Here is a 22,995-nt window from a genome sequence, read left to right as displayed (position 1 = left end):
TTGTTCCTCATGGGGGCGGGGAGGGGGGTTTGATATGTGACTCTCGAAGACAGAGGTACCCTTAGGGAAAGAACTGGAAGGCAATGTTGATGTTCGGCATCAGATTTGCCACAGTCGTATTTTTTTGTGATTTTATTATACTGTATTATTTTATAAATAGCATTTTGAATGGAAATTGAGTAGTAAGAACACTAAATGTTTATGATGATGAACTGGAGGAAATGGACAACGGAGGCACACTTTTCCTAGAAATAAGAAAATATAACATACTTTGGTTTTGAAGCATGATTTTAAAAACCTTCCCAAAATGTCGTTTGTGAAAACTGAAGTATGTTGCTACTGTGTGTTTTATGACTTCTAGGGAAAGTGTGTCTCTGTTGTTATCATCCACTTCCTCCATTTCATCATCAGAAACTCTCACTCAACGTGCTATTCATAAAATAAAATGTAATAAAATCACAAAACTCAATTCAGGATCAACTTTTTTTAAAAAAAAAGGAAGGATTACTCAAAAATGAATACCAAAAGTCTTTTGAAGCATAAAATTGCTAGATTATTAGGAACTTTTTGAAGGCTAGCAAGAAGAAGCAAAACAAAAAGCCATTTTGGACAGAGTGAGTTGAATATTGAATTTTGCATTGCTGTTTTGGTAAAGGAAATCACATGGGCATGGGAATAGTGGATCTCAGTATATCCCATTTTTATTGTTCACAAGCAAGATTCTTTGTGCAGTCCATCATAAGAACAGCCCTGCTGGATCTGGCCAAAGCCTGTCAAGTCCAACATCCTTTTTCACACAATGGCCCACCAGATGTCTCTGAGAAGCCCACAGGCAATGCCCTCTCTCTTGCTGTTGCTCCCCTGCAACTAGTGTTTTGAGGCATTTTGCCTCTGAGGCTGGATGTAGCATATAGTCCTCAGACTAGTAGTCATTGATAGACCTGTCCTCCATGAATTTTGTACAAGCCCCTTTTTAAAGCCATCCAAGCTAGTGGCCATCACCACATCTTCTGATAGACAATTCCATAGATTAATTTCGCTCTCTGTGAAAAAGTACTTCCTTTTGTCGGTCCTAAATTTCCTGACCTTCAGTTTCATGGGATGACCTCTGGTTCTAGTACTGTGAGAGAAAGAGAAAAATTTCTCTCTATCCACTCTCTCTACTCCATGCTTAATTGTATACACCACCTCTATCATGTCTCTCCATAGTTGCCTCTTTTCCAAACTAAAGAGCCACAGATGCTGTACATAGGAACACAGGAAGCTGCCATATACTGAGTCAGACCATTGGTCCATCTAGCTCAGTATTCTCTACACAGACTGGTAGCGGCTTCTCCAAGGTTGCAGGCAGGAATCTCTCTCAGCCTTCTGCTCTTCCCAGAGTAGGCTCCATCCCCTGCGGAGAATATCTTACAGTGCTCACACATCAAGTCTCCCATTCATATGCAATGAGGGCAGACCCTGCTTGGCTAAGGGGACAAGTCATGCTTGCTACCACAAGACTAGCTCTCCTCCTCTATAGCCTTGCCTCATAAGAAAGGTGCTCTAGGACCCTAATCATCTTGGTTGCCCTCTTCTGCACCTTTTCCTGTTCTACAATATCCTTTTTTAGAAGTGGTGACCAGAATTGTACGCAGTACTCCTGGTGTGGCCGCACCATCGTTTTTTATAAGGGCATTATAATATTAGCATTTTGATTTCCAATCCCCTTTCTAATGATCCCTAGCATGGGATTAGCCTTTTTCAGAGCTGCCGTGCACTGTTGAATCTTTCAATGAGCTGCCCACCACAACCCCAAGATCTGTGTCCTGGTCAGTCAACGACAGCTCAGAGCCCATCACCATTTATGTGAAGTTGGGGTTTTTTACTCCAATATGCATCACTTTACATTTGCTTACATTGAACTGCATTTGCCATTTTTTTGCTGACTCACCCAGTTTGGAGAGATCTTTTTGTAGCGCCTCACAATCTGATTTGGATTTCACTACCCTAAATAGTTCAGTGTCATCTGAAAATGTGGCCACTTTGCTGGTTTCCCCCTTCTAGATCATGTATAAACTAGGTAAACAGCACTCGTCCCAGTACAGATCCTTGAGGGATTCCACTTCTTACTTCACTGCACGGTGAAAACTGTCCATTTATTAGGGGTGTGCATGAACCACAATTCAAGCACCTTTTAGGTGTGGGGAACAGGAACTTTAAGAAAGAGATCAGGACAGTGCGTGACTCAGGACCCCCCACATGGCACCAGGATGTGTATTATGTCCGTGAATCCAGAGGGCAATAGCATATCCCCCTTTCCTTTCAGTCCTCTTACTATCACCCATAATGTTTGTATGGAGTTCTTTAGTACTCCTAGGTTTTCTAGCTTATTGGGTGCTATCCCTTCTTTAACATACAGTAAACACCATCCCCAATCCGCCCCTCCTTATCCTTTCTGTAGAGTTTATACCCAGGAATAACCATATCCACTGGTTGTCACCATTCCACTAGGTTTCTATTATGCCCACTATATCTATGTTTTCATTAGCAGCCAAGCAATCTAGCTTGCCCGGAAGCTGCTTGCATTGGTATATAAACATCTATATGCCGAGTCCCTTACCTGACACTGGCATGTGCTTTCTCCCTCACTGGCATGATTTGACCTTTTTGACCAGTTGTCATGTGTTTCCATCTGCTCTGCTCCTGGTTCTACTCCGTCCCCTTCTGAAACGTTTGCACCCTCCCGCCTTAGGGGATTTTGCTTGCTGAACTAGACAAACCTAATTCATGTCGGCAATCCCCATGGCATCATTTTAAATTCTGCTCCTCCTTTTTTTATTTTTAGCACCAGTAGTCTGGTTCCAGCCTGGTTCAAGTGGAGTCCTTCTCTTTTGTAAAGGCTTTGCTCACCCCAAACTGTATTCCAGTGCCTAACAAATCTAACACCCCCCCTGCCCCGGTACCACTGTCTCATCCACACATTGAGACCTCCTGACTGCATTTCCCCACCATCATTGGTGCCAACATGCACCACGACAATTTACTGCTCCTCAGCACTGCCTAACAGCCTAACTAGATGCTGTGTGACAACCGCAACCTTCGCACTAGGCAGGCATGTCAACATGCGGTCTACACATGGGTCACAAATCCATCTCTCTATGCCCTTAATTATCGAATCACCCACTACTAGGAGGCCCTCAAACCCTGGAGAAGTATTCTCTGTGCAAAAGGATATGGGTGCATAACCCAAGAAAGGGGTCCCTTCTAAGGGAGCATTCTCCTTTTCCTCAGACTGATATCTTCTTTCCTTGAGACCTTAATTCTCCATGACAGTAGAAGGGCTATCAGCCTGGGAGTAGGATGCCTCTATCACATCCTAGGAGGTCACATCCACTTCTCCAGGTCAGCCACCCTGACTTTGAGGGAACAATCTTGTTCCTTGAGAGCCAGGAGCAATATCCACAAAACGCACACCCATGACTTCTGCCACCCAGGCAGATAGTCATACATGAAATACTCAGTGCAATACACTGGGAAACATCCCCTCTCCTGTTGGCATTCTGCCTTCTTAACTGATTTTATTGGCTATTTAGAATATGTAGAGCTTGTTTATTTGAAAGCTAGGTTTTAGCTGCAGATGTCAGGTAATTAAAGGTTTCAAGAAAATTACAAAAGTTGGGTAATGCTCACCTTTTCTTCATGCTGGGTGTCTTCTTTCTTATCAATGGGTTGGCTTGTTTGCCTCCCCACACACTTCCCCACTAAACTCCACACAAAACTCCTTTGATATCTTTTTGAAGCTCATGTTCACAAATCTTTTCAAAAGCTTCTTCCAAACTGAGCCACCTCAGGAATACGGCCCCTCCCACAAGCTATGTGACTCACCTGGAGCTAATCCCCCACCCAAACAAACTGCCCTGTCAAAAACAAAACCTCTAGCCAGCCAGAAATCAAACTCTAGACAAGACTAGCCCTAACAAACTTAGCTTCCCCCCCCTTTTTTTGTCAATTTATTTATTTATATATTTGCTTGCTTGCTATCTTGTTTAGCAGAGAATTTAAATGTTTGCTGCCTCCCCTGGTCTGAGCATTTTCTCCTCAAGAGCTGCTTCCAAACTGAGCCACATCAGGAATGTGGCCCCTCCCACATTTTGTTCCTCCCACAGGCCCTCCCACAAGTTATCACACAGAGCTACTGAGATCCTAGTAGGACAGAGTCTCCCATAGTCCAAAGCTAAATGCCTGTTAAGGTGGGTTGAAACAGGACACAAAAAGCTGGACTTCAAGTTTCTGGAGTTTGGTGGCGAGCCCAACTTCTGGTGGGGGTGAGATGCCTACTTTGGTTGCTTGTCTGAACCAACCTCTTTGGCATAGTCTATCCAGTTTACAGTTCCAGGCCCAACATCTCTAACGGAGTTCAATCCTTGGTTACAGATGTAAAGTTTGGAAGCTGAAATTGGGTGGAATATGCCAGCATTGTTAGTTTCAGATAGCACAAACAATGTCAGCATATCCCCTCTCCCCCACACTGAAAGCCAGGCTTGCCATCGAACTCTGGGAACCGAAGGTTACACTTTTTGTGTTTCATCTGAACTTGCTCTTACTCAATGAGGTGCTTTACGTGATTAGTGTGAAGCGCCTTGAGGTGGTTTGCGGGGAGAGCGGGCTTAGCCTATTCTCCCCACAGACAATCACCTGAGGAGCCCTGGGCAGCCGAATCGAGCACCCATATGACTACTGGCTTTGTCATGGAGCAGGTGGGGTTTGCAGGGATCGGGGGCCGCTTGGCTCCCAAAAGTCCTAGGATGCCCAATGCAAGTGCGCAGGGCATTCTGAGGCGACCCCCGAGCCCGGGAGGCTGCTTGTGTGTTGCCATGTGTGGCAGCAGCACATGAGCAGAAAAACAATATTAACTGAGCACTTGTTCCGTTAACCTCATTTAAGGGGAGGGGGAATTAGGCGGGTTAGCCACCTTGGAACCACCAGGCTCGCCCGTGAGCCTGGTGATTCCAACAATCACCAGGAAGCAGGCTAGGCTCCCTTAGCCCACTTTCTGGTGATCGTCAGAATAGATTCACTAGCTAAATATGCTTTCTGCAAACTTTTACAATACAAAAATTCAGGCCAACTAGATGCCCAAAAGAAGAGTGTTGGAAGGCTTGGTGCTGAAACAGCTTTTGCTACATACTGTTTGTTTTCAATAAATTCTTTATTGAAACAACATGATCATTTGAACTTGGAATTTACACATGGTAAGAGTCTGAAGTATGGACTCGTCTTTTTATTCATTTTTTTATCAGTGTCATAGAAACTTGTGTAATAAATATTTGGTCTACTAGTTTACCACAGGAGATTAATCTGGAAGCATATTTTCCTGGCTTAATTAGAATTCATTTGCTTAATTATCATTCTGATCCCATCAATTGCCATTTTGCACTAACTTCAACAATGCTGTCTTTTGCTGTGTGCACTTTAATTTAGATTTCTATTATTGTTTATGAGCAGTAATAAGGCCCTGTTTGAATATTCATTAGCTTTTGAATTGTGAACTATGGAAAGGTGCTTTCTCTTACCTTAATGAACGTGGCACAGCATGGAACTGATCAGTTGTGACACTTGATTGGGGACATGCAGCACATTTGCTCATTGTTTATTGACACTTCTTCTCCAAACAGCTCCCTCGCAAGTTAGCGGTGTAATGAAAGAGAAAGTGTTGCAAAGGAGTGTGGAGCTTTCCTGGCAGGAACCCGAGCATCCCAATGGAGTCATCACAGAATATGAAATCAAGTATTATGAGAAAGTAAGCACTACTCTGAAATGTTCCACACTGGTCCTTTCCCATCATATCATTTTGCTCAACTGTGGGCAAATGCTGTTTTCAGACCGATTCTACAATTTGTTTTTCTTTTCAAATCTTCCTGATTTTTTGGTTGCTTCCTTTTGTGTGTGTGCATACATGTGCACTTGTGTGTGTATAAAGTTCCTTTTTTAAAAAAAGTGTCTATGCATATGTTTTAATTGGGAAGATACAAGATTTAATCAGTGGTGAGGCTTTGATTTAAGAACACGTCTGCTTTTCAAGGCTGCTGATTTTCTTGTTTTGTTTGTTTACTGTAATAGGAAATGGGAAAATATTTAAATTACATTTCCTTCTAACAATGAATAATTCTTATTTACTAAATTATTCGTAATCTCACATCTAAAAAATATTGAGTACTTGCAAATTAACATACATTAAATTCATTGTTTTATTGATTAATCAGTTTAAATGCAGGTGATCAATTCACAAAAAATTATTTATTTAATGAAACGTCTAATTATAACATGTAGAATTCTGAATACCTGGCTGCTCCATCTAGAGATTTAGGATTAATTCCAATTTAATCATCCAGTGCTAATCTAGAGAGAAACTACTCTTGAATGAAAAAAGATGAATTGTTGTGGAGTAAAAAATGGTGAAGAGAATTTGTCTGCCGCCTTCTTACACATTTTTCCTTCAAAATCTATGTTTTGCTTATATTCCTTCACACTATGCCAGAAAAGCATTATGGAGAAACAGCCCTAGACCATTTTGTCTGTAACTTCCTTATTTAGTAATGGCATACTCTTGTCTTGGTGTGGTTACCAGGAGAAATTGTATCTGATGACCTAGATTTTCTACATTCCTCGCAGTTTGAATGAAATAAATTATTATTCTCGGATATATTTGCCTATTTCATATTCCTAGCATTGTTCTGCTACAACCCAGAGTATGACGGATTTACCTCACCAAACTGCTGGCTGCTTCTATCAATTAATCATACTTGCAAGTCTACAGTCCTGGAGTAACATATTTGCAATACCTCTCATAAGGAATTATATGATAGAGACACAAATCTTTTAGAACAGGCCTGAAATACATTTGTTTAAGGCTCAAAAATGTTTTGTTAAGTCTTCTTATAAGATAATTTTGACCAATAACTAGAAATTAAGCCGTAGAAATCCCTTTTAAATAGATCAATTTCTGAGGTTTCTAGTTAAGTTTGCAAACTCAAGAAGCTGTGCATTTTAAGTAAACTCCAGTTTTGCAATGAAGTCATACTTTTAGCTATAAATTATGTTCACAGCCAAGTACTATATATTACTTCATGCTAAATTTTGTGTGGCTTTTCCTTTCCTTGCCCACATCCACATTCCCTTCTTCCTTATTTTAGAAATGATTGATTTATAACCATTTTTTAACATGCCAATACAGAAGTCTAAATTTGACTCAAAATGTGCTAACCCTCAAAATGTGCTAACCTATGTGCTTACTCGTAGCCAGATTGACTCACAATCTGCTTACAATGAGCCAAATTAATGTCACTTTCAAAGACAAATGTCTGCTGTTGGTGTCATCTGTTAAGAATTATTATGCAAGGAAATTTGTAACAGTTCATGATCAAATACTTTGTAAGATTTAAAGTAATATCTAAATGGAAAATTCAGTTTTAGTGTTTGTTTCTTAATTTTATTAGAAGGAAAATTCAGTTTTAATCCCTTCTACACACACACACACACACACACACACACACACACAAGTCTTTCCATAAGGGATATCTGTGCTACAAATCTTGATCAGTTTTATACCATGTTGCCATAGCTTTTCCTTATGACTCTTGGGATAGTACTTTAGTAAAATTCTGATCATTTTTCTTAAGAGATTCCTAGACTGAACTGAAGTACAATTCTCAGGGGATGACTGTTAAGCTATTTTATTAAACCAATATAAGTTTATAGTGATGGTTGAATGTTCGTACAAAAGTATTAGAATTATGTAAATAGAGCAAAGCGCGAGTACATTCCAATCATTGTACGCGCAATTCACTGTACAGTTCTTCTGTTCATGCCCTTTTTAAAATAAATAGGAGTTGTGCAGAATACTCTTGTGTGGCTCCCATTTCAGTGAGGCTTGCTCTGCTTTTGAAAGAATGCGAAGCTGTTGCAGTCCGAGAAACTCCACATACACTTTGAAACTCCTGTGCCCGGAAGACCTGGCCTGAGTTTTATTTTATTTTTTTGCGCGTCTGCTCTATTGAAAGTAGCAGTTACTGTGATTTTCTAAAGAGCTATAAATGGAACATTTTTAAAAGAAAAAGACAGAGAGAAAGGAATTGCTGTATTGCGTGCTGTGTAATTCATAATCTGATGCAATATAGTATTTGAGCCAATTGATGATCAAGCAGCAGAAACTCAGCTGTTACACAATCAAATGCAAAAAGGCAATGGTTTTATCTCCTAGAATTTTACTAGCAGCACCATGTGCCTCACATTTACATTTTATATCATTTTCAGAACCCCTAAATGAAACGGCACTGTGTTATAATGCTCCACAGAGAGTGCTATGTTCTTTATGTAGACCAAAAAACCTCCCCCTCATAGCAAATTGAAATAAAGTGCAAGGACCAGTTGTCAGTTATGACATGGAGTAAAACTGAAATCTGAATTTTAAATATCATCCAATCGTTTGTCTTTTTGTTTACAGGACCAAAGGGAGAGGACCTACTCAACGGTAAAAACCAGGTCCACTTCTGCATCTGTTAATAATCTAAAACCAGGAACAGTATATGTTTTCCAAATCCGTGCATTTACTGCTGCTGGCTATGGGAATTACAGCCCTAGACTAGATGTCGCCACACTAGAGGAGGCCACAGGTAACATTTATGTGCATGACACATATCTTACCTATTAGTAATTTGAAGGTATATCTCACTAAGGAGACTCAGGGAGGTGCTTGGGGAAGTGCTTGTCATCAGCTTCTCTGTAACCTCATGCTTTGGTCCAATTTTTTTAATATCTTAAGCCCTATTTACATGCTATGTACATGTGATGATACACAATTTATATCAATACAGAAGTCGAGCAACGTGTTGAAATTTATCTGCTCTGAACCTTTGTAAGACCAACTATTGTTTTGTTCTAAGTCTACCAAAAAGTATTTAAGTTGCAGTCCTGTTCTGTTCAGAACTATGAAACTGAAGCTACCACTGAAATACTTGAAATATGTACATTATTAGTTTTAATTAATATGCTAAAAGCAGGTTCAAGTTCTCAGAAAGCTTGCTGTTGCGCAACAGCATTGTTTTAGATGCCCACAATAGCATGGGCAGTACAGAATCATTGGTGGTATACTGAGCAGCATGTTGGCCATTGGAACTTACTTTTGGTAAATGGGCAAACATTAAGTTTAAAATCAACATTTCTAGTGCCTTCCTTAATATGATTTTTTTTTAGTCTGGGTAAACTCTAGGGACATTTTTTTTTTTTGCACTTAAACCAAAGTTGATACTCTTCCATGATATTTGTGCTCATGCGTGAACATTGAAAATGTAGAGAGCAGAAAAAGGCAGTTTCCAATCAAATTCAGCCAATGCAGATTTTGCAGCTGCAACAGCTGTAGAGAATGCAAAAACTGCTTTTAGCATAATCCCAAAGCCACATTCTAATAATACCTTTATTAAGACCAATTCATATGACACAAAATCTTGAGCAACAAGCTTTTAAAGTCTTCAGAATTCTTCATCTATCTGAATGGTAAGGAACTCAAAAGGTGAGGGTGGAGAGAGCTGGACCTGGTGAAATGGACCCCAGTATGGCTTCCATTGATGGAGTCAGGAGCCGAGATGGAGTCAGGAACTGTTCTTTAGATTCATGTGATGAGACTCTCTAGGTGTCTCCAGTTGGACCCAGGATTCCTGGAATGAAGGAGAAACAGTAATAACTCTATCCAGTTTTTAGAAAATATAAAATCTGTCCATTTACTTTGATGCATCTCCAGCACTAATTGCCATGTGCTCCTTATAACTATCTAAATTTGTAAGCATCATGAGTGATGACGATCTGAGAATATGCATATGTCCAACTTCATTACATGCATCCAATTCTCCATAGGAAAACTGAATGAATTTCAGACTTTCAAAAACGTATTCTGTTTGTCTGGAAGCTTCCTTTATTATAACACTCTAAATAAATGATGATGGTTATTATGTCTCACCATTTTGTTCTTATCAGTTCTTGTCTCTATATAGCCCGTGCTTCTGTAATTTTTTTCTCATTGCTTCTGGAGCAAGAGAGTTGGTGGTTGTATCTTAGTATTTGAAATAATGTACTGATGTTTGAAGGCTTCAAGCACAGTTTTCAGATATTATTTGTATTATGCCACTGCAACCTATACTTTTCAAGAAGTATAGAGAGTCAAAAAAGCTGAAGTCTGTTCAGAATTATGCTGACATGTGGATCTGAATCCAGAAAAGGCCTACAGGCCCTGCTGTCTTCAGTAGTTTAATGAATATATAAATCTTTCCAGGATCCTTTTGAATTTACTTAATCCCCTCTGATTGCTACTAGGAACAGAATGTAACCAACAGCAAAAGTTGCCATGAAATGATGAAAAAATTCCTAATACAATCATTATGAAATTGTTGCGCACAGCATTCCTTCCGTACAGTATTAGGAAAAAAATTACTAACTGTTTTTAAAAATAACATGTTAATTTAATCTGTTAGCAATTATACAGTTTACTGTTTGCAAATCATGTGCTAGGATAGCGACATTTTTTACTCACCAGAGACATCTCAGAGCTGTGACAGCTTCACAGCACACATGCACTTGTTTAATTCCTGTACCTGTCATGAAGCTGTTGAAGAAACCCATACCGTTTCAGGAAAAATGGGCAAATCTGTTCTTACTCATATGCATTTAATGTCTGTCCTGTGCTTTAGGTTACAAAAGATGTAACCTGTATGCCCATTGTTTCTAGAAGTGTGTATGTTCCCCCTGTTCTCTTGAGAATTGCATTTTAAAATTAATCTTTAGCTCTTTCTATCCCTTTCTTCCCTGCTGGCAGCTACTGCCGTCTCCAGTGAACAAAATCCTGTAATAATCATAGCTGTGGTTGCAGTGGCAGGCACAATCATACTGGTCTTCATGGTTTTTGGCTTCATCATTGGACGAAGGTACTGTTCTCACGTATTATGGTAGCTTAAGTGTTTTCTAGCCAGGCTTTCTCTAAACTTGGAAAACATGATGGGTATTGATCATAGGGCTAATTTAAAAGGTCTATATTCTTAGAGATTCTTGCTTGTCTGTGTATAGACTGCCATAGAATGATAATGTTTCTTTTTGATCTGAAACATTGTGTGATAAAAAGCTTCTGCATTTTAATGACAGCTGTAATGTTGGTTTTATTGAAAGCTATACTACTAAAATGTGGCAGGGACATTCAATGAACTTATGCCTGCACGTTATTTGAATTGGTTCAATGACTTGACCATAATATTCCTAACAAAGGCTGAAATCCAAAAGGCTATATAAGTGTTAAGCCACTTAATGGCGCAGCGGGAAAATGACTTGACTAGCCAGCAGGAGGTTGCCAGTTCGAATCCCCGCTGGTATGTTTCCCAGACTATGGGAAACACTTATATCGGGCAGCAGCAATATAGGAAGGATGCTGAAAGGCATCATCTCATATTGCACAGGAGGAGGCAATGGTAAACCTCTCCTACCAAAGACAACCACAGGACTCAGTGGTCACCAAGAATCAACACGGACTTAACAGCACACTTTGCCTTTATATAAGTGTTATGCAAGTACACCAGGACTTCTAAGGCATTTTCCCCTTGTGCTTTTTGCCAAAAGTACTCCTGAGAGAACAAGATCCTCAAGAGAGCTGTAAGCAGTGCAAAGGACACGTCTACAGGTGAAACTCGGAAAATTAGAATATAGTGCAAAAGTCCATTAATTTCAGTAACGCAAATTAAAAGGTGAAACTGATATATGAGATAGACGCATTACATGCAAAGCGAGATAAGTCAAGCCTTAATTTGTTATAATTGTGATGATCATGGCATACAGCTCATGAAAACCCCAAATCCACAATCTCAGAAAATTAGAATATTACATGGAACCAATAAGACAAGGATGGAAGAATAGAACAATATCGGACCTCTGAAAAGTATACAGTGTACTGTGCTTGATTGGCCAGCAAACTCGCCTGACCTGACCCCATAGAGAATCTATGGGGCATTGCCAAGAGAAGGATGAGAGACATGAGACCAAACAATGCAGAATTGCTGAAGGCCGCTAATGAAGCATCCTGGTCTTCCATAATACCTCATCAGTGCCACAGGCTGATAGCATCCATGCCACGCTGCATTGAGGCAGTAATTGCTGCAAAAGGGGCCCAAACCAAGTACTGAATACATATGCATGCTTATACTTTTCAGAAGTCCGATATTGTTCTATTCTTCAATCCTTGTCTTCTTGGTTCCATGTAATATTCTAATTTTCTGAGATTGTGGATTTGGGGTTTTCATGAGCTGTATGCCATGATCATCACAATTATAACAAATTAAGGCTTGACTTATCTCGCTTTGCATGTAATGCGTCTGTCTCATATATCAGTTTCACCTTTTAATTTGCATTACTGAAATTAATGGACTTTTGCACGATATTCTAATTTTCCGAGTTTCACCTGTAGGATAGCCGCATTCTTTCATGTTCACATGGAAGTACATTCTGCTCATGCGTAATGGCTTTTTGGATCCTGACCATTGTAAGTAGTCAGTGAAAATGCTGTTAGCCCCTCCTACAGCCTTCCAGAAAGATTATCTGTCTGTCATAGCAGTTTATATAGACTGTAGCCATGATTAGACAAAAACATACAAGGAACTGGGATTTTTACCTTCTTTTATACCCATTTCACATTTACAGCAGTAGTGCTTTCCGAATTGAAAAATTTAAAAAAGTGATCCTTTTATTTTTAGTAAAACTGATCTCTTTCTCTGCAGGCACTGTGGTTATAGCAAAGCTGATCAAGAAGGAGATGAAGAACTTTACTTTCATTGTAAGTGTTTTGCTGTTATTTCCCTCCGGAATCTCCAGACCAATTATAATGCATTGGGACTGGCAGTAATAGAATAGAGACAATACTAAAACAACACTCTTGCAGAGGAACAGCTATAATAAATTTTAAAATGCTGTGTAAACAGCAAGTGTAAAGATAAAAACTGTAAAAGAAGTATGACCTCTTCCAAAAAGGACACAGAATAAAATCAACATTGTTCACACTACAGATTTTATTGCTGTACATTTGTATGATGTATGGCTGTTTCCAATCCACATTTTCCTTTCGTTGCTTTTGAATAAGTGTTTCACAATATCCTAATGGTCCCCCTTGAGATACTGTGATTGATAGCTTGTTGGCCCAGTTGCTATTTGATTTCCCCCCCACCCTTTGTTCAGCACATCTCTGATTATGAAGTTAGGATTCGCTCTCACCCCAAGGCTTAAAACAATCCAATCAAAAACAGCGCTTCAACATTTGTTTCAGTGATATTAGCAAACATTATATTCATAAAACTTAAAATAATGGAAGCAGAAAATAGCTTAGTCAACCAATTAAATTTTTATTGTAGTCTTGATTTTTATTAACCAGTACTCTAGCTGATAAAATCAGCATTCCAGTATAAAGAAATGTTTAAGGAAGATTATAGTTTTCCCCAACTTACTAACACAAATAATTTAGGTTGTGATACTGCAATTACTCAAGCATTTTCTCCATTCTCACTTAGACTTGTACAGACATAACCCTACACAGGACTATTGCCAATTAAAACACAGAACACAGTTCAGTTGTGTGTATACACTGACAGCAGAAGAATTGTGAATGCCAACGTGTGCCATTGAAATCAGTTTGGGGTGGGGGGGAGGCGCAGTCCTACTGATTTGAATATCTGGGATTGCAGCCCAAGACAGAAATGTTCCACTCCTGTCCACCAGACTTCTACTGCTGTGTGCAGTAAATCTAACTCATTATCTCTGACAAAACTGATCAACTAAAAATGGGGCAAGAATAGGGGACGCCATGATCCATTTCCTCCCAAAGTTGATAATTAGTTACTTTATTATCTTTTAGCAGAAGCACCTTATTGACACCTTATTAGCACCCCATAGCAGTTTTTTGGATACCTAGGGTCAAATCCTGGCGTCTGCATGTAAAAATAGTTTATGTACAAAAAAATTATATTTCCACACAAAATGAACTAACTCTTTGTGGATTAAGGCAATTGACTCTATTCTGCAACTAATTCTGAAGTAAGTGGATCAGAATGTGTAACTGAATGAAGAATTCGCTTTCAGTTGACCACTATTTTAAATACTTTGAACAATAGTCCCTCCTCCTCTTTCCCTGCGTTTTTTGTTTCAGACAGTTATAGAGTCATAGAATGTTAGAGTTGGTGCTCTGTTGGCCTTGTAGACCAGCCACATGGTCTGACAGATGGCTGTCCAGCCTCTATTTGACAACCTCCAGCAAAGGGAGACTGTCACTGAATGAGGCAGATAGTTCCACTGTCCCTACAATACCTTTTAATGGGAATCAACAACATTAGCTTACAAATCCCTATCAAAATTATTTCAGTTTAATTCTTGCAAATTAAGTAATGAATTGATTAATAGAAAATAATTAAAACAATATTTGGTTCAAATTTAAATTTCTGTGCTTTATCTAATAAATAAGTTGCTTACATTTGAAACTGAAATGAATAAACTTCATATTTTATTTTTTATTTATTTATTTATTTATGCATCACATTTATTTACCGCCCAAACTTTCATCTCTGGGCGGTTAACATAAAAATACACATTTGTTTCCTTTCCTTTCCAGATGTAATGGAAATTATCTTTGTGGGTTTTGTACAAATGTGTCATACAGTATCTATGTAGCACTGATGTCATAAAACTTTATCAACAAGAGGCTAATAGATTTATATGTCTATAAAGTCTATATCTGACCATTAAAATAAGCTCACAGCTCACAAAATGCTGTGATTTATGGACACAAAGACAAGATCCAAAGAGCTCCCTATGGATGTGCACAAACCTAAGTTCATGTGCTGGTTCAGTGCTGTGGGGAGGAGGCAAGGAGGAGCTTTAAAAGAGAGGAGAGCAGGTCCTTACCTTCTCTCTGCCTCCCCATAAAGCTTCCTGCTGGGGCAGTACTCATCCCAAGAACCCGTGTGCGGCGCCAGCATGCACATGGCATCCGTGCATGCACGGGCACCATTTGTGTAGTCAGCAGCACCATGCTGACCATGCAGATAGTGCCCATGCATCCTTAGAGCTCCCCCTGGGTACACACCTAATCCTCATGTGTAAAGGGCTTTGGTGAATTTAACTTGCAACTGGAGCCCTTTCATTGTTTTGGATGGCACTCCAGAAGTTCCCTCTTACTTTCAGGAGCAGCTTTTCAGAGGTGCAGTCGTTATGCCCTTTAAATTCTTCCCCTCTTCGTGTAATTAGTACTAAACATTTATTTACTATAGAATTCATAATTCACTTACATGATCTGGGTGCCCTGAATCCAAGCTTGTCATTGGTGCCTATTGAACAAACTGACTGAACAGCCAAGTGAAATTATCTGGACTTGATAATTGATAACAGGTACTATATTATATATAATGCTGTTCCACAATTCAGCATTTAGAAGCTTGATCCTTTTTAGATTTTAACAGCAGTAGGTACTGTAAGAAATGGGGACCCTTCAGATAACACATGGAATCTCGGTTTAATCCAGGGTCCATTAAACATCTCTGAGTCTTGGGCACTCTGCCCTCCCAACCCTACGCGAGTATACACTTTCTATCCACATGAAAATAAACAAAGATTGATCAAAATGTCTGAATCTACCACTCTTGGTTTATTTTAGCCCACGTCCTTCAAATATTGCAAGATCTGTAGCAGGGGTTCCCAACCTGTGGAACTCCAGATGTTCCTGAACTACAATCCCCATCATCCCCAGCTAAAATAAATTATAGCTGGGGATGATGGTGGTTGTAGTTCAGCAACATCTAGAGTACTACAGTTTGGGAACCCCTGATACATAGGCTAATTATCAGTGTTATAGTTTTTAAAATATGCTATAATTTTTGTTTGTTGGAATTAAACAGTACAATTAAAAAGTTTGTTGGAATTAAACAGTAAATTAAGCTGCATAACAGTACTAGTCATAAACATTTTATTCTAGCAATTCCTTGGTGTTTAGCACTTAAACAAGTAATGCTGTCCAGAGACGCGGGTCAATGTCAAGTCAAGGTTCCTTTTGACCTTTCCTGCTCTCAGAAAATTTGATCTGCCTGTGTTCATTCATGTTCCCTGAGTTTAGATATGTCAATACTAAAATCACTTCATTAAAGTACAGATTGAAACCATTCCAACCTTAGTCAGTCCTGCAGAGTACTCAACCTAAAAGATAGAAACTATTAATGGGGATCAAGATTGTCACATTCTAAGTAATAGTTGTCATTCTAAAAAGAAAGCAGTAGCAAATATTCCTGTATTAAATCTGCTCTGAGGGGTAAGAGTCTTACTGAGACTAAGACTATCTTGTCTTAGTTGTAGTGAGCCTTTTCACATCTCTGAAATATTTCAGTTATTTTAAACATTCCCTGCCAAGTCATGTCTGACGAGAAAATGAAATTAATTGTGTTTCCTTTTACTTGTGACTATAGGGAAAGTGAATTCTTTTCCCCAGCATGCACTATTTTTAGATTGCAAGTTGCAGGGAAAATGTAAATAGGTTAAGAGTCTAGTCTTAATAGTCAGAAACCAACATTGGAAAGGAAAGAAAGAAACCAACTTCATTCCTTCATTATATTTCTTTGAAGGAACCTAGTTATCCAGTATCTAGGGAAGTTTAAAATCTGTCAGAAAAGATAACCTACCATGAAGCCTATCAGAAAGGCTTATGATTTTCCTTTCTTACCAGACTTCTTTTTCAGGGCATTTTCATAGAAAGCATAATGTTTAATTTGATGTGATCATTGTTTTCAGGAAGAAATTAAGCACCATTTTGTAGTCACCAGCCATTTCCAATTGTATATCTTTTTGTCCCCGTACAATCCAAACAGTTCTGATATTCTGAAATATCCAGCTGGATTTTCACAGAAACCTGAAACAGTAAGTCCCTAACTAGCTTTCAGGGCAATGAATTTAATAGAATGTCCAGTCTTCCCTTTCATTTCCCCTCAACTTTCAATAACCCCAAGTGCTACATTTTTAAAGGTATAAACACAATGGAGGAGTTTAGTCAACCAATTCCAATTTACATTTTGTTTCCTCCTACCATTTTCTTTTAACAATGTCTTTGAATGCAAGGCAGCACTATTTCATGTTGGTATGCCAAGAAAGCTTTGGCCTGTCAAAATGTTTTATGACAGCTTGAATAAAGTACCATCAGAGACCCATTTGAGATTCACAAGGTTACCTCCAATCCAGGCCCCTTATCGCAAGCGCAAGAAGATGGCTCATTCCCCATCTGCTTGCTTGAAAGCACAATATAGCATGGTTAACCTATTGTTTTCTGCTCTCTTTCCCTTCTGGTTGTGGATGTAAATAAAAAATGAGCACTTATCAGCTCCAGAAGCTGAGCCATTATCATTATGATTAGCACTAAACCTATTGAAAAGTGCAGCACAGCAAAATTAACCTCTGGGGAAGATCTGAAATAATTTCTTGCAGAGCCTGAGTCTGCCTATTCAGCTCAGTGGATGACCTCCATATCACTATCCTTGCTTTCCCATGGCATGATTTTGAATAGCACTATTGCTTTAGTTGAAACATGCAATACCTACTGAATATATTGTATCTGACTGTTTCCTTAATGGCTTTCTGAGAAGGGATGAAATCTGCATCTGAAAACTGCTTCTGATCTGTCCTGTGTCTTTGTTATTTGATTAATGTGTTGTTTAGAAGAGGACACTCTTTCTTAGTGCTGCTTCTCACACCCCAGTTTTCCTAAACACAAACATACTGCAGTAGGGAACAGGTGAACATTAACTGTGAAGCAGTACAAGTATTTTGCCTTCCCCCCTAGATGCATATATGGCTATCCAAATTGCAACCAGACTAACCTGCATATCTTGGGCTGTGGAAATGGTAAACCTTTAATGATTTCTTTACAATACTAATGTGCATGTACTGATTTACAGTACTGAGTTTGCCAATACACTCATATTTAGATAAAATTGAATTTTGTGAATAAAGAAAGAGATCTCAAAATCCAAAACAATGGTGGCTATCTCTTTTAGCTACCCAAGACCAACTATGTCATTAAGTGCCCCCTTCTGATATTCATAGCCTTTTCAGAGCACAGGAATATATGCAGAATGTGAATAAAAGGACATAAATTTGAAAGAAAGAAAAAAGATTTGTAATCTTGGTCCCACTGAGCAAGAACAATTATCAGTGTAAAGTAGGGATCAGCAACAGGATCACGTTGAAGCCCTGAATATCATCAGTTGCCAAATCAGAAAATATGTGTGGAATAAGTGGTGACTGCTTGTCATCAAGTTTGCAAAAACAGAATGGGTCTTCATCCTTATCCCTCAGAACTGCCCTATAATGCTGATTGCTAACCATGAATGTAAAGACATGTGAAGACTTCCATGCCTGATTCAGTTGGTTTGACAGGACCTTTGCCATTCTAGAGAGCACTCTGCATAACAAAATTCCGGGGTTGGCTACACAATAAGTGCTTTGCTTCATCACAGTCATGCTTTCTTACATCATTACAGTTAAATTTCCAGGCACCAAAACCTACATTGACCCTGAAACCTATGAAGATCCAAATAGAGCTGTCCATCAATTCGCCAAGGAGTTAGATGCCTCCTGTATTAAAATAGAACGTGTGATTGGTGCAGGTAAGCTGGCTGTAGCTTCTGTATACAACTCTTCCATTTAGCCAGGATCGAAACTCATACATCATGATGACAGGCATATAATTATATCTTGTGTATGGAGCTTTTTGCCTGTACCAGAGTGGCTAGAAGCAATGAAGCTGCACTTGCTCATCAATGTAAAATAAATAAATAAACAAGACAGTGGCCCAATGGTAATAATAATCTGTGATCCTATTTTCAGTTTGAAAAATTAAATGAAAATCGCATTTTGCAAATGCCAGTAATTTCATTGTTGGGAGAAGGAATTAATGCTTAAGTGCAAATCCTGATAGCTATATTTATGTTAATATTTGCAGAAACTTTCACAGACAGGATTACTTGCATGTATCTGTAGAGGAGCCACCGTTGAAGTTAGATCATGTTTGTTATAACGAGGGTTTGGTTTTATAGAGCAAGCTTTCCCCTAGGGACTATTTTTGGTGCTGTCTTTAATATATTTCATTGCTACAAGAGGTTCTTGTCTTGGATCTTGTGAGTGATGGTAATTGTACTGTCATTACATTGCTTTTCTTCCTTTTTCCACATACTTAGGCAGTGGTGTTCATGCTCTGGAAACCTGTTTCCATTTGTTTGCATTAATAAGATATGTGACACTTTTATTACACTAGTTCATGTTGTGAAATTAAGTATCCGTGGGCAAGAAAAATATCAAATACCTGCGACTCTTGGAGGAAACATCATTTGATTTCCTGTTGTTTTTTGCAGTCCTTTTAGAGTCCATTTTTCTCTTTTAGAGTCCCATCACCCTTGCAGCAGTTTGACAAGTATTGTAAATTTTGTGAAATAGTTCTTGTTTTAAAAGGGCAGGTTGGGAACCACTAGTTTTAAATAGCAATTTCTAAACCATAAAACCAAATATGAAGCATGTATAAACCAATCCTATTAATGTTTACTTGGAAGTCATTTCTATTGTGTTCAATGGGGCTTGCACCCAAATCTGTATGGAATGTATGTATAGGATTGCAGTGTTGGAAGCTTTTGTTTATACTCTATAAGAGCCAAATAATACAGGAGACAGGCTTCAAAGCAGAAATGGCTTCTTCTTTTTTCAGAAAGAGTTGCTGTGGGCAATACAGATTTGGATCACGTTGCATGGGGTTAATGTTTTCCCCTTCACCGCTTTCTTGAGTTAGGGTCGATTTAGAAGTTATCTTCTTCTAAAGTAACTACTTGCCCTGGAAGTAGTTATCTGCAGCAAATAGCTGCTTCAGGAAGTGGGGGGAGTGTTAACTTCTTCCTACATACCACAGTCCAAATCCACCCTGAGGGCCCCCACAGCTGCTTGCTTGGTTATTTGTTTTGTTGTTGTTTTTTAAGTGACACTTCTTTTAATGCTGAGCTTCACCTAACCTATTGCTTAGCCCAAACTAATGCTATCTTCTGGGGCATTAGTCTCTAAACTCATAACATTCCAACTGAAGTCCATGGAATTGTTTATTGATGCTCTACTCCTGCATCTAAGCAAGATAAGCATATATGATGCTAGCACAGAACCATGCTTTATCATGAGCTCCAGCCACATCTCGTATTGTGCCCTAAGCACTTCTTGCAGGTCCAGCAAGGTAGTGAGAAGGATGGTCCAGCTAAGGGTGAGATAGTGAGAAGCAGGTCCAGCTCAGGGTGAGAAGGATGCCTAGAATCAACTTAAACTATTCTCTAGAGGCCAGCACTGCAATCACACACTGAGCAAGCAACAAAAATACCTTTCTTCATGCAGTCTCCCATGTGAGCTTGTTTCCCTTACAAACAGCCAGTTGATATTGTCCTTTCATGTAGAGGGATTGCTTATGCAGGAAAATATCTGTGAGTGGAAGAGAGAAGCTTGTACCTGTAAAACATTGTTGCAGTGCTGCGGAAGCTGAATTATGAGTAATAAGCAGCAGTACATTACTAGAATGGAGATATGTTTTTTCAAAGCAGCATTACAGCATGGAATTCTGCCTTAAAACACTTTTAACTCTGATCCAGTGGTCTGTTTAAGGCAATGGGGCTCTTAAACACAAACAGTTTCAGCCCTGTTTATGACCGTAGTAAACAATACCGTAACCAGTATCTTGGTAGGCTGACGTTGTGTAAAATCCACAAATCAGAGCAAGTGCTCAGTGGTTTAGGACATAGCTGGACAAAATAAGTGAGAGTGCGTTAACTGGAGGTAACATGAGAGAACTTAAATTAACAATCTTGGTTTTCTGGGGGGGGGGCTTATTCTGTTTCAGTTGGGTTTTTAAAAAAAATTCTAATTTATTTTATTATTATCAACTCAGAATTCTGCTGGCAACAGGGACACTAATCTAGAGACACCATTTGTCTAGTGATACACATATGTGTCCTTTGTACTGGGCTTATTTATGGTTCAGTTCAAGGAGCATATTTAGTGAAGAAGATTGAGAGGGACACGGGCCCAGGCTGACAAAAGCAAGAAGAAATAGCTGTGCCACTCACATCAAAGATAAAAGTATGGAATATCTGTTTAAGTGACAGACAGAAAAGTGGCATAGGAATCTTAGTCTGTTCCTCTGCTATTGTGATGCAGTTGTCTGTGGAGTAAAAGCACTCAGTTTTTCAAATGGATGGTGACACAATGTGCATGTTTGATTGTGATGAGGGGAGTAAAATGTTCTGCTCCCTCAACCTCTTTCCCACTTTTATGCACAGGCATTGGTTTCTACTTGTCATAGCATCGGTCTTTCACATTTATATTGTATACAGGTTACAGGTTAAACTAATTCCAACTGAAGTCACTGCAACTTTAAAGTGCTGGATCAAGGATAGATTATTGGATTTGCATCTGGCACAAAATTCAGAGGGAGCATTCAGTTTTCACATAAATGTGTTGCAATTGATTATGGTTTCATGTTGGGTCCCAGAGCATGATCTGAAGGGACGTGACATATTATTTATTTACTGATAAGCACCATATGTGTGCATTGGCTTATGTGTGCATTGGCATGTACACATCTCTGTCCAAGAAGGTCAGCAGTTGGTTGAACCTGGACAGGAGACTGCCTGGAAACCTTCTATAACTACCTTGAGTTCTTTTGCTATTAAATATAATAAACAGAATAGTAATGTGACTTAGATATGGTTCCCCAGAAAATAATATGTTTTCCATTTCAGGAGAGTTTGGTGAAGTATGTAGTGGGCGCCTAAAGCTTCCAGGCAAGAGAGATGTTGCAGTGGCCATTAAAACTTTGAAAGTGGGATACACTGAAAAACAAAGGCGGGATTTTCTGTGTGAGGCAAGCATCATGGGGCAATTTGATCACCCTAATGTTGTTCATTTAGAAGGAGTTGTTACCAGAGGTAAGCAGCTACCACATCTGTCCTTCAGTAAATATTTATAATGGTAGTAAGTTGCTCATAAAGTACCCATAGCCAGTTATTCAAATGAGACAGATGTACTGCGTAGATTAATGGATTTTCTCCTGATGCGTAACTAACAAAAGCAATACTTAACTTATGCTACAACCTGAGGAAATAAATTATGGTTCGTTCATGATGAAAAGTTGGAGAACTTGTGTATATTTTCCCTATTCTCATTTGGCCTCAAATACTATATAGAAAGTTGCGGTTTTCTTACTTCCTTTAATATTATCTGAAGTGTCATTTTCCCAGAGTTCTATCCACACAGCAGAAGAACATACTGATATTTTTATTTATACGGTTCAGTTTTGCAAATTTTGACCATGCTCTGGATGCAGACATTTAAGGACTTATTAGAACTCAATAATTATGTTGGAAGCTCCAGGAAAAACGCATGACTCAGCTATTCAGCCTTTTAAAAAACAATATGTGTTTATCAAGGTGGGGAGAATTCACTCTGCCCAGATTGTGATTTCCTTAAACAAAATATGCCTCATTTTCCCCTTCCTTTCTGTTTTTAAGGGAAACCAGTAATGATTGTAATCGAATACATGGAGAACGGAGCCCTCGATGCATTTCTCAGGGTGAGTGCATGAGACAGAGAGAAATTTATATAGCACTCCAGAAATAAAATATATATGCTACCAATTTAGCACAATAAAACATTTTCAGTGTAAAATGAGGACACAGAAAATATTAAGAGATCTCCATAAAATTAGAAGACCAGACAGGATCAAATGAAAATATTTTCAGCCATTTAAGTGATCCAATGTGGGACAGATATTGCAGTTTTGATTAACATCATAGGCTGGGGCCCGAAGCCATATTGTGCATGCACATGCTGCAGAGATACACATTTGTGTCTTTTTACCATGGTAGAAAATAAAGAATCATT

At 38.9% G+C, this 22,995-nt stretch overlaps 1 protein-coding gene across 13 annotated transcripts in view; it reads left to right on the top strand.

Annotated features, from left to right (window-relative positions):
• EPHA7 (EPH receptor A7) overlaps positions 1-22,995 on the top strand; it is a 222,413-nt gene that overhangs the window by 176,034 nt on the left and 23,384 nt on the right. For 10 of the 13 annotated variants that reach the window (XM_053287498.1, XM_053287508.1, XM_053287504.1 and 7 more), the window contains 7 exons: positions 5,658-5,782; positions 8,486-8,654; positions 10,847-10,955; positions 12,789-12,844; positions 18,573-18,698; positions 21,855-22,040; positions 22,623-22,684. In XM_053287498.1, the coding sequence (XP_053143473.1) occupies positions 5,658-5,782; positions 8,486-8,654; positions 10,847-10,955; positions 12,789-12,844; positions 18,573-18,698; positions 21,855-22,040; positions 22,623-22,684 (833 nt within the window). Of the gene's footprint in view, positions 1-5,657; positions 5,783-8,485; positions 8,655-10,846; positions 10,956-12,788; positions 12,845-18,572; positions 18,699-19,268; positions 22,041-22,622; positions 22,685-22,995 lie in introns of those variants that run through there. The other 3 variants (XM_053287499.1, XM_053287510.1, XR_008314275.1) reach the window with 3 other exon arrangements.

Source organism: Hemicordylus capensis, chromosome 1 (genome assembly GCF_027244095.1).
Source record: "Hemicordylus capensis ecotype Gifberg chromosome 1, rHemCap1.1.pri, whole genome shotgun sequence".
In the NCBI taxonomy this organism is placed as follows: Eukaryota; Metazoa; Chordata; class Lepidosauria; order Squamata; family Cordylidae; genus Hemicordylus; species Hemicordylus capensis.
This window is presented reverse-complemented; position numbering and strand designations above follow the sequence as displayed.